Raw genomic sequence first — 12714 nt, forward strand, 5'->3', positions numbered from 1 at the left:
TCATTTCAAACGGTATGTGTGCAGAGAAACACGTAGAATGTGCCTTTTTGTAGGCTAATGTTTTGTGTAGATTGTAGGCATGATTGTATGGTTGGTGCATCCACATGGAAAATTACACAACTTACTATGAAGTCATGTCAAGGCTACGTGTGCATACACATGTAGGGACTGCTTCATGATACTGCACGGAGGCATCAAAGGCCTCCACACTCCAAGCCCCCTGGTCAGTGCCTTAGAAATTTACAGGGGGCCCTTTACGAAGGAGAAATGCTTTGGTGCCCTTGCCCTTCCAAAAACGAAGCATGTTCAGGCCTTGGTCAGTGCGGTAATTGTTTATGGACTTTCAGTTCTACCCGACGATGGGATCAAGCAGGGAGTTCTGTCTCCTTGAACAGAGACTAGAGACTGTGATTGTTGCTGCACGTTTTTGATCCCTTGGTGATCTGTAGTGAATGACGTAGGCTAATAAAGATTCCTCCTGGATGGCAATCTTTATGCCTGCTATAATGTGTAGTCTTGTGTCAAGAAGTTGGTTTCTGCCTGCTATAATGTGTAGTCTTGTGTCAAGAAGTTGGTTTCAGGTAATTCTTGTTTATCACATGGATGGGCACTCTATTGAATCTATTGAAGGGAAAACAAATCTTTATTAAAATCAAATATTGAGAGTTCTTCTTGTGTTGATTTTGAAGATTCTTGTACGCATAGAGTGTGAAAATCAGGCTTCATCATCTAAACCAATGTAAGACTGTGTCCCCCAATGTTGCAATGTGTACAAAAATGTTAAACAATAGGCCTATTAGGAAATTTTGAACTTTGATAATTCTGAATGGCCTCTCACAGGATCAGAATTAATTGAATTGAATTGAAATGGTTTATTGATAAAAACATCACTACAGCCACAGGCTAAATTAAGGCGCTTTTTACAGTTATAAAGGATATTTACAAATACATGTACATGTATGTTTATATAGTATATAAAAAAGACAAGAAATACAATATGCATACAACAGAAAACAGAAATCCAGTATACCATGTATACACTGCAAAAACTGGGGTATTCAAAAAGTACAAACTTTCAAAAACACCGGACATTTTACATTACAATGTAGCTAGCTGTTCTGTGTACAGCTTTTTAAAACAACGTTAGTTATATTTTCAATGACAGGCAATTTTAGTGTGAGAATGTTGCGTCCTTGTGGGACCCCCCCCCCCAATATAACAATGGGTCTTTTGTTTTAGATTGTAATCATGCTGCATTTCAGCCTTGAGTGTTTAACAAGATAAATTCAAACGAAATTGTGACTTCCTTGTTTTACTGTATGAAGACAGGGATGTGTGTAGACTTGTGGACAAGTCGTTAAATCGGCCCCACGCGCTGAGATAGTGCTCCCCCGCCAACATTGTCTCGCGCGAACTCACTGCTCTCGCGCGAACTGATGGCTCCCCGATTTCGACTCCTCATTAACGACTTGTACAAGTTGTCAGCAGTTTGTGCACAGCCTATGGGCACTTCAGCCGAAATCGTACGGACGCATCTGATTGGTCGATGTCGTTAAATCAATGAATATTCAACATGTATATGCTATCATACAGTACACCCTGTAGTGGATGGGTTCGGGAAGTCACATGTATGAATGAACGATCAACAAACCTGTCAGCGTGTATTTATTATGCCTACACTAGACGTCGTATGTGTATGGTTGTACTTTTATCGGGAACTTTGACGTGCATATTAAATAAATAACTTTGTCTTTACTTGGTCTGACTTGGTTGATAAACTTGAAGAACAACATATAGAAGCAGCTGTTAAGAAGCCAGTTTTCTCAAGGCATGCAACATGCAAGAGATCCGCTCACGTCGACGACAGGTCGCAAGGAATAAGAAGAAGAAGAAGCCGCCATTTATATGCATGCCAACACACACACACTGCACACAGCGTGTATTGATGAAAGGCAATGACACTTTTGTAAACAAATGATTTGCACCGGCCGAATATTCGATGTAATCATTAGCCTTGCTCAAGGCAGTGGTGATGGTTGGTGCATACTGTGTTGGCATCATGAAATCAAAACAGGTGAGCTTGCTGTTAAGTTTCTTAATTTATACTAATAAATTTGCGTTGACAAATAATATTGCAAAAATCTACCTCCATGGAGTTACCGGTAACTTGGTTTGGGGCTTCTTACTTAAAAGAACAAGTTTTGTTTTGAAGTAAAACTAAACAAAACATGTGTTATTATTCATATAACTCACTGGTTCCACCATGGAGGTAGTTTCTACCTCCATGGTTCCACAAAAAGCACTGTCAGTGGCAGTTGCATCGACACACACAGGTTATTAAAATTGAGCCCCTACTTCTAGTTCTTCACTAGGTTACTTATTTTGCATTGTTGTTGGAACTTTGTATCTAGAGAGTAGAGGCTCAAGCAATGCAAAAAGTACAAAATTCACTGTTTTTGTTTTTGTTGGTTTTTATAATTAAACATAATTGTTGTTTTTTTAAGAAACAATAACGAAACATAATAACAAAATGTTTAAAAAATTTAAACACTAAAACTTAAATAAGATTTGAAATAACATGAGAGTCTTTATTTGTGATGGTGTTGCCTCGAACTCACTTTAGCCCGTAAGTATTAGGTAGGTTTTATTAGCTGCATGTTATGCCAGCAAACACGTGAACGTGAAGGTCAAAACATTGTGTTGTTAGGTGACGTCACCAGTTTGGGCTTAATTCATGCTCACGTAAGACGTCTGCACAGAGAGGTACCTGACGTGAAAAATGGTATCTTCATGTGTGATTTTAACGACACAATTTTCTGACATTTACGTTAACTTATTTGCTTGCAATAAGTATTAGCCTATCATACTACGGATAGTATTACACAATCAACATAAGTTCAGGTCAACATTGTGTGTTTCTTTCTTTTCTCCACAGGGTCATATGGCAGCCTGACAGTGCAAGGGAAACACTCCTCGTTTAGGAAGGAAGTTCATTCCACCCCTACCCCTTAGCTGCTGTAAAAACTGTGAAAGTTTGATCTCCTGCCTTACTGCGAGTCATGGGAAAAGTTAGCCGAGATGGATCTGCATTGGAGTGAAGATTTGTACGCAAAAACTGATACAACTCAAGACACTCATTAAATTACTCTGGTGCCTGATTTATAAAGAAATTTTCATACATATAAAATAATCTTAATTGCAATCCTCTGTTTAATTGGTAACCAATGAAGCGATCTTAGAAGGAGCATGGCATCACGACGGCGATTTAACCTAAATATAACACGAGCAGCCCAGTTCTGCAAACTGTGAAGTCTCTTTTAAAATATGCATGTGGGATTTCTGTAAGCAGCCCAATACAACAATCTAACCGAGAAAGAACATGGCTGTGAATCACATGATGTTATGCATCGTCAGATTCATACTTCCTAATCTGTGACACATGAAATCGAACAGACTTGCAAAGCTGGAGCCGATTTCACGAAACGTTAGGGTTTCATGTTACGGTGCAAGGCTGGGACTCAACTCAAGTCGTAAGATTAACACAAGTTGGAAAGAGTTTGGTGAAATCGAAAGCAGGTCTATTTGATCAGTCATAGACAATTCTATCAAAATATGCACCAAAGTTCTTGACTGATGTGGATGGTGCATTCTGAATGGTTCCAAATGTAAGGATGACATTTATACTGTGCAATTACCAAAAATTATTTTGCTCATTTTAGTTAAAATTTATTCTTTCCAATCCAAATACTTAAATATCCAAAGCACAGACTTAGAGGGTTTGAAAATGTATAAAGGCTCGGCGGTTGTGCAACATAGGTAGAAAACCCATTTAAAATGTTCATTCAAGTTAGTTTTCCCCTATCCACCACTGTTTACATTTCTTTACGGTCTTCTACCGGTGTCCACCCGAAGGTCCATTAGTCCGAAGGTTCGATTGTCCGAACGCACAAATTTCCCATAACAGGGGGTTCATTAGTCCCAAAATGAAGTAGGTTTCATTAACCCATACATTTGATACGATAGTCCGAAGGTTCATTGATCCGAAGGTTCACTGGTCAAAATAAGGTCCGATAGTCCAAATCGACGATCAAACCTTATTGTCAATTTGGACTATCGAACCTTCAGACTATTGAACCTTCGGACCATCGAGCTGTAACCCTTCTAGCACTCGCCTAGTTTGTAAATTGTTTAAAGTGTTTTGTAATAAACAGGTTTTGCAAAATCCGTGGTCAACTACTCACTATGTTTATATAGCAACCTGGAGGTGCAAGGGAAACACTCCACATTTTCTTTATTTGCAGTTTCTACCATCAATATCCATTAGTCTGAAGGTATTTTAATTGTTTATTGCTCAATTTAATTTATTTATTTCAACCACAGGTTTGCATTTGTTGATCGATTTATCAATAAATTTGTTTCTTGTTTTTTGTTTGAGGCAAACTACAATTTGAGTCACTGTTCCTTTTTTGCATTTCACGGTGTCTTTACCCTATTTGAGCCTTATATCAATTGTTATGATTGCTTGGAAGTGAGAAGTATTTTTCGTGGTTACACTTACAGTTGCTTAAAAAAAATAAAAGTACAGCTGCTATATGAAACCTTGTCTTGCAATATCTTGGGCAAGTAGAGTGTATGTCGATGATTAGCTATAATACTTTTAAAATACATCGACATCTGAAAAGAGTTACTGAAAATTTTCCGGAATCCCTCCGATCCGCACACGACTGCCCTGTGAAACTTGTACACAAGACTCACATATCAAACTTCCACATGTCGACCATGGTTTTCAAAATCGCTTTTTAGATGAAAACTTAAAATAAAAAAACATTTGTCAGTAAACAAATAATGATTTTTGGGACTGGTAGTAATACAAACTATATTTTATGTTGCAACTTGTCCAGGTGTCATATTTAAAACACATTTTGATTGGTAATTTGACGTAACGTACTGTCCAGGGACTTATAGCAAGTTTAATTTATACACAGTCTGAGCAGAACACATCGGGTTAAAGGACTGCATTGGACCATTACCATTGACCGTGGGCATTATTTATTTGCATGAGGCAGCTCACGGATATTAAACAGATAAATAGTAATGCATTTGAAGATGACTTTGTAAAGTTAGGCTCTTTTCAACTAATAAAGCAGTTAAATCAAAATAAAAAAGATTCACGGATGCCCTCCGGTTCAAGCTTTACAATATTAGAAACTATTACTACCCTCTTATAAAAATGAACTCGTCTGCACGATTGTCTCCGCGGCAACAGTGAAGGTATACCGCGTTCATACTTGAATACATGAATACGTACCGCTGACAACTTGTACAAGTCGTTAATGAGGAGTCGAAATCGGGGAGCCATCAGTTCGCGCGAGAGCAGTGAGTTCGCGCGAGACAATGTTGGCGGGGGAGCACTATCTCAGCGCGTGGGGCCGATTTAACGACTTGTCCACAAGTCTAGGATGTGTGTTTGTGACTTTAAAGACACTGGGTAGTTGTAAAAGACCAGTCATCTCACTTGGTGTATGTGTATCTCAACATATGCACAAAATAACAAACATGTGAAAATTTGAACTAAATTTGTTGTCAAAGTTGTAAGATAATAATGAAAGAAAAAAACACCCTTGTCACACGAGGTTGTGTGCTTTCAGATGCTTGATTTCGGGACCTCGAATTCTAAATCTGAGGTCTCGAAATCAAATTGTGGAAAATTACTTCTTTCTTGAAAACTACATTACTTCAGAGGGAGCAGTTTCTCAAAATATTTTGTACTATCAACAGCTCTCCATTGCTTGTTACCAAGTCAGTTTTTGTGTGAATAATTACTTTGAGTAATTACAAATAGTGTCCACTGCCTTTAAGTGCGTACAGTGTATTGTGCATTAGGCCTACAGTATGGTTTCTGTAAGGTTTAACTTACTTGCAATAGGCCCCCTAGTACAGAGCGTTGTCAAGTTGATCAAACCAGGCCTGGAATTACATGTATGCAACAGATAGCCTTCGCTGCCCTGGTCTTGGCTTTGGTGCCCCTTCAAAAAGAATCCATTAGCCATTACGATTTTCCGCGAGAGAAGTGCCCTTCTGCAAATTAAAGTTGCCTTGCCCTCTCAAAATTTCTAAGGAGAAAAAAACCCAGTTGTGCTTTCCATTGTCTTCGGTCAACAATACTGTATGAAAGTAGCGGACCTCCAAGACTGAGTCCCTGAGAATATCAGGGATGTGACTTTTCCATTTTTAACCGGAAATCGGTTTCTGTTTGATATATTTTTAAAATAATGTTTAGCTTTCACAATTTGCGGTCACATTCATATTTGTTTTTTGTAAAGCCTATCACACTCCTGGAAAATGGGTAATCATGAAAGCATTAATCTAAAATATCTCCGTTGTTAGAGACACTATTCTGTTCTTCAGTGCGGTTTTTATCCAAAAAGGATCAAAGTTTGTAGGCCCTAAACATTGATAATTCCAAATGCCAACCCCCTCCCCTACATGTAAGTAATTGGAAAAAATGGTCATGGCTTCAGCATGTGGAGGATTCCTGATATGGAATGTATAGATTGGTATCCACCAACAGGAAACTGTACACAGCGTTTTTGATTACTTGGGGATCTCCCTTCTCAACTACCCTGTTCGTGAAATCTTATCCAGTGTGTAGGCCTACGGTATTGAGTACATTGCCATGGGCGTTGTGTATCCATGCAGGTTAGGCCTAATACTTCATTCAGCCTGGGCCCAAATACATGGCTCTGGCTTGATCGTCATCGTCGTGTGAACAAGTTTTGATGCATGTCCATAGCAACAAAAACTAAAAAAGTGGCTCTGACAACTCTTCTGCCAAGTAAAAATATGCAGGATATAGTCTAAGATGGTTTGACATTGTCTGTAGCTGGCAACTTAAAGTTTCTGGAAAGCATACTGTTTTATTAGTTTACATTTCTAAGCTAAAAAACTGAAGAAAATGGGCCCTTGGTATGTTTGTCCCATAAAAAAACCTTGATATACATGTACCAGCAGTCAAAAATATTGCTAAGCATATTTTTTTGTGGTTAGTCAGTTTTGAAATCATTGGCCAAATTGTGAGAAAAATTATATTTACTTGTTGATACATTTCTGCCAAGCACAAACGACAACTATATATGGTCTAGTGATTTTGTGTGTTTAACGCTTTCTGTTTTTATCAAAAGTAATCAAATGATAACCCATCTTTCCCTCCTCCTTTTGCAGAACGAGCACTGAGTGATTCAGGAGACAGCATGTCAGTCAAAAGCGGCAGTGAGCCAGATTGGCACAACCCATGTAAGTGTATGAATAATCCCTATAGAAAAAATGCACAAAAAAAGACAACATTTTTTCTGACCAAAAAAAAAAAAAAAAAAAATCCCAGGTATGAAGCTTAGTGTATGAATTGATTATCCCTGAAAGAGAAAAACTGCGCTAAAATAGTCACAAAATTGTCTCTGTTTGATTAACACAAATTTAAAAAAAAAATTTGTCAATTTAAAATAGAGTGCGCCAAACATACTGTTGAGAGAGCCATTTTCCCCAAAAGTGGTCCGCTGTGAAAAAAAACCCCTGCTTTTAGCCACCGGGCTACATTTATTGTCTGGTGGTAAGACATCCGCTCCACCAGTTCAAAGGTTGTTGGTTCGAATACCACCCGAGTGATTTACCTGTGGATTTTTTTCCACAGAAGTCGTGGAAGTACTGAGAATACAGTGCTTTAAAAACACATTCGGTGTCAGGTTAAAACCAAATGATAAACAAAACCAAGACTTTATTGTAATTTATGCGTGAACATGTTTGAATTGGTGTACGGGTAAAAAAAAATGACGAAAAAAAAACCAAGACTTCAATGTTACCCTCTGCATGAAAACTTTGAACCCCCCCCCCCCCTGCTCAGTTTCCCCCTCAAGATCTGTTTAGGCAAGAAGCCTTGTGACAGCTCAATGTCAAATTGTGGTTCCCCACTCAGCAGTGGTTTTTTACCATTCTCATCCTGACTTCCTTAATCCAAACAAGAAGGAATTGGATGGCCTAATTTCCAGTTTTCTGAGAAGTGGAAGTGGAGATTACCTATGCTGAGTTGGTCTCTGGGGGCATGGGTTAGGGTTTGACGTGGCCTTGCATGTGTCATTCACTCTCCATTTTTTTATTTTTTTTTATTTATTTATTTATTTAGCCAATCACAGATTAAAGACGGTATTGTTTTTGTGATTACACCAGCAGATAAAAAGTTGATTATTTTGTTTTACATCTGGAAAAGAAAGATTTTTTTTACTGGAGTTTGTATTTTCATTCCAGATTTGTTAATTGCCATCAGTTTGTTTAACTTTGTAGGGCACAAATAAATTAACCTCGATGCCTTCTGGCTGGTCATTGTCTCCATGCCCCTGGTCATTGCCTCCATGCCCCTGGTCATTGCCTCTATGCCCCTGGTCATTGCCTCCATGCCCCTGGTCATTGCCTCCATGCCCCTGGTCATTGCCTCCATGCCCCTGGTCATTGCCTCTATGCCCCTGGTCATTGCCTCCATGCCCCTGGTCATTGCCTCCATGCCCCTGGTCATTGCCTCCCCTGCCCCTGGTCATTGCCTCCATGCCCCTGGTCATTGCCTCCATGCCCCTGGTCATTGCCTCCATGCCCCTGGTCATTGCCTCCATGCTCCTGGTCATTGCCTCCATGCCCCTGGTCATTGCCTCCATGCCCCTGGTCATTGCCTCCATGCTCCTGGTCATTGCCTCCATGCCCCTGGTCATTGCCTCCATGCCCCTGGTCATTGCCTCCATGCCCCTGGTCATTCCCTCCATGCCCCTGGTCATTGCCTTGATGCCCCTGCCTAGATGGCCCTGGGGTGGATTTCACAAAAAGTAAAGAACAGTCTTATCTCAAGTTACTTGTCCTAACTTAGGACTAGCCTCAGGTTTGTTTTTCTGCTAGGACTAGTACTAAGTTAGGAATTGTGAAATTGACCCCTCTGGTCATTGGTTTGATGCCCTTTTATCATTTCCCTTGATTAGCGTTTGCGTCTAATATTTACCATGCCCCTGATTCATTGATATCATTGATCAATGCCTGGATGCCCGTGGACAATGTCTTGATGTCACTGGTCTCCATGCCCCTGGTCAATATTGGCCTTGACGACCCTGGTCATTGTATTGATGCCCCATGTCATTGTCATGCCGTCCCATGGTCACTGCATACACCCCTCTGATGTCATTGCCTTGATGTCCTTGGTCCCTGCCTTGTGACCTGTAATTGCTTTTATGCCTCTGGTCTTTGCCCTGGCCATTGTCATGATGCCCCCTCCTATTCATTTGCTTGATGTGCCCCTTGAAATGTTCTAATATCTTTCTTGACCTTGCCCTTTCAAGAATGAGCTGTCAAGATTGAATCAAGTGACCTTCAATGGATGATTGTATGCAAAACTACAACTTTTTGCATTGTACCCCTTCAGTTTCATTCATTCATCCTATTGGAGAGCAATCAGTGCATAGAGCAAGGACCAGATGCTCCTATGTATTAAACAGCATTGATTTATTACACGTAGTTGTAGGCTAACCCTTTGTAAAGCCTGTACACAGCACACAGTGTGTACCAAGCTTGTCCTATCATAAAGTAAGGAAGGACTCTATGGTCCTATTCAGTGCTTTCTGAGAAAAAGTACCAAAGAGTTGACAAAATGATGTAACCAGACCTTGAAGATACTGGACACTTTGTCAAATACCAGTCTTCTTACTTGGTGTATCTCAACATAATTTTATGCACAAAATAACAAATCTGTGATAATTTAAACTCAACTGGTCGACGAAGTTGCGAGTAGAAGAAAAAACACCCTTGTCACACGACGTTGTGTGCTTTCAGATGCCTGATTTCCGGACCTCAAAGCTCTAATTCTGAGGTCTCGAAATCAAATTTGTGGAAAATTTCCTCTCTCTCTCTAAATTTTTTAGTAAGAAATTACCTCTTAAAAACCTACATTACTTCAGAGGGAGCCGCTTCTCACAATGTTTTATGCTATCAACATCTCCCAATTACTCGTTACCAAGTAAGGTTTTATGCTAATAATTATTTTGAGTAATTACCAATAGTGTCCACTGCCTTTAAAAGAGATTACATCATGTGTTATGTTAGCAACCTGCAAATTTTGATCTGGCAGTTTCCTCTTTTTAAATTTTTTTTTAGCAGGGACCAAGTTGCATGTTAGACAACACACTCAAGTTTTGAAATAATTGCAGAATATTTAATTATGTCCACCCAGGAAAATTAATCCCCCAAAAGTTGATGTAGGCTTCTAACCAAAAGTTTGTAGTCCATTAGTTTTAAAAGTGATTACCAAAACTTATTTCTTCCCTTTAAAAGTTGCAAACAGTTTAACCTTGAGCTGTTTCAGCTATCCATGGTGTGTGGAAGGAACACAGTGACTTCAGGATCTCACTAGAACCCAAGGGACTTAATTGTGGTTTTGCTTCAAGGCAGGGCTCCTAGGGGTTAGTTTTTTTTTATTACTACATTTTTTTTCTTCTTCTTGGTGGTTTTGGGGAGTAATTGTTGTACATCCTTAACTAGCATGGTGAGAGGAATTTACATTTCCTGTGTAGTGAGTCACCTCTCTTCGGAGTATCATGCTCATTTGTAAACAATTGGGGCCATCAGAGGGGGATTCTGATTAGACATTTCCCAATGAATTTGTCAAAAGATTATAAAAATGTGTAACAGTAATTTTTTTTTAAATTTTAAATCTTAAAGTCACCTGGAAATATAATTTTTTTCTTCTTCAAACATTAGAGTACATGTTTCTGAACAATAAAATAATTTTTTGAGTAATTGTTCTTCACGATTTAAATGTTTAAAACAATAAATAAAGTTGTGTGGGGGTGACTCCGCCTATTTTGACGTCAATCGAGGCAGGCTTTGCCTCGATCGAACATCAAACACACGTACGTGCAAGTACATTCAAGTCCTAGTCGTGAGTTTGTACGTTTCAAAAAAGTTTTTTTCTTGCATTTTTCCGGCAATGTCGACCAGGTGTATTGCTGCTGGATGCAGGGTCAGTTTGGGTCAGTTTGCAAGTCTTTTCCAGCGCTGTACAGCAGTCGCTTCGAGCCGTCGTGCTCTGAGAATCCGGAATACACTACACATTTTGACATGAAGAGAAAAGTTCTTTTCTAAAACATGACGCCATCCCATAAATTTGTCCAGCTAGTGGGGAAGTCGAAGAAGGTACCTGAAAGACGTACCGAACCTAAAGGAGCATTTGCCTAACGTGAAAAACATCAGGTATTGTTTCAACTTTGAGGGCATGTTTTAGCTTGCGCCAAGCGTCACTATCTTGTGTTGTCACTGCATGCGATTCATCGCGCCTCGATTGACGTCACGAACAGCGCCCTCTCGGGTCGGGCTTATTTTCAAATTTGTATATAACACGGAAACTAATTGTTTAAACCTTAGTTAATTTTTGATTCATATTCCACTCATCAAAACACATATTTTAGTGACAAAAGCTTTATTTTGACAAAATACCACTTCCAGGTGACTTTAAATTATGCACAAATGATGACAAGTTGGCCAGGGGCTGTCAAGGTTTAAATTTTATAAAAACTGTCATTTTGGGGGTTTGTAACCAGACCCCTGTCAAGGATAAAAATAATTTTGTGTAAATTTTATAAAAATATTTTAAATCTTTAGATTTTTACGCAATGATTATGATGGGTAGGGGCTGTCAAAGTTATATAAAAATATAAAAACTGTCATCTTGAGATGTGTACAACCAGACCCTTGCCAATGATACAAATATTATATAATTAATAATTGTGGCTGCATTGACCTTTTGCCTGCACAAAATAAATTACATTGTATACAGAAAAAATAATTGTTTTAAAGTGTTTGTCCGAAAGCATACTGGTCATGGTTATGAAGTCATACCAAAACCATTTTTCCGCGAAATAATTTCTACTTAGAACTGAAGTCCTAGTTTGAGAAAACATGCCAGAAACAATGTAATTGTATTTTACAACCAATTTACACCTTCCAGGTGTACACTGTTTGCCACAGCTGTACATTGTTAGCGCTACTGTATGTACGTCACCATAGTAACAGGACCTGAGGTCAGAAACAATGGCTCTGTTGAATTCTCCATTGTGAAGATGCAACCACCACAAGCTGGTGTTGATAGAAATCAAAATTGAAAGTGAAAGTTCCCAGAAAACATTGTTTATGAGGTTAGGCCCCACCAACCTCACACCCCCCCCCCTTCCCCCACACACACCTTACAAAGCCATCATAATAAACTTGCTCCCCTGGGAGGATTCTGGTGAATGAATTAAAGGGGTTTTACAAAACTGATTTCAATGTAACTTACAATTGTTATTAGTCGCTGTTAATGCTTCTGTGCCCAGCTATATGATACCTTTAGGACTGTTGTGGTACATTTGTAATATTATTTTGCAGTTTTCGCCAACAGAGGGCTTACGTTATCATTCTATTACTTTGTTGTGAAAGCTACCCGCTAGCGTTCGGTGGTTCTTGCATTTATTGTAGCATGTAAAATGTATAAGACAACAAAGCCAATTCATTGGGACTTGGAACAATGCGTGCGTGTGTACTCGTGTGCGCGTATTGTTATAAGAAAAGAGAAAAAAAAACATGAAGTGATATCTTTAGGAGAAATTTAAAACATTTGTAAATGAAAAGATTTTTTTAGTAACAGAAACAAGGTTT

General features: G+C 39.0%; 1 protein-coding gene across 2 annotated transcripts in view; it reads left to right on the plus strand.

Annotated features, from left to right (window-relative positions):
* The window catches only part of LOC117297526 (nuclear factor 1 X-type-like), a 39361-nt gene that overhangs the window by 4069 nt on the left and 22578 nt on the right, over window positions 1–12714 (plus strand). For both annotated transcript variants that reach the window (XR_004519895.1, XM_033780612.1), the window contains exon 3: window positions 7222–7293. Coding sequence is in view for 1 of the 2 variants with exons in the window: in XM_033780612.1 (XP_033636503.1) it covers window positions 7222–7293 (72 nt within the window). In the remaining variant the exon portion in view is untranslated. The remainder of the gene's footprint in view (window positions 1–7221; window positions 7294–12714) is intronic.

Source organism: Asterias rubens, chromosome 12, assembly GCF_902459465.1.
Source record: "Asterias rubens chromosome 12, eAstRub1.3, whole genome shotgun sequence".
NCBI lineage: Eukaryota > Metazoa > Echinodermata > Asteroidea > Forcipulatida > Asteriidae > Asterias > Asterias rubens.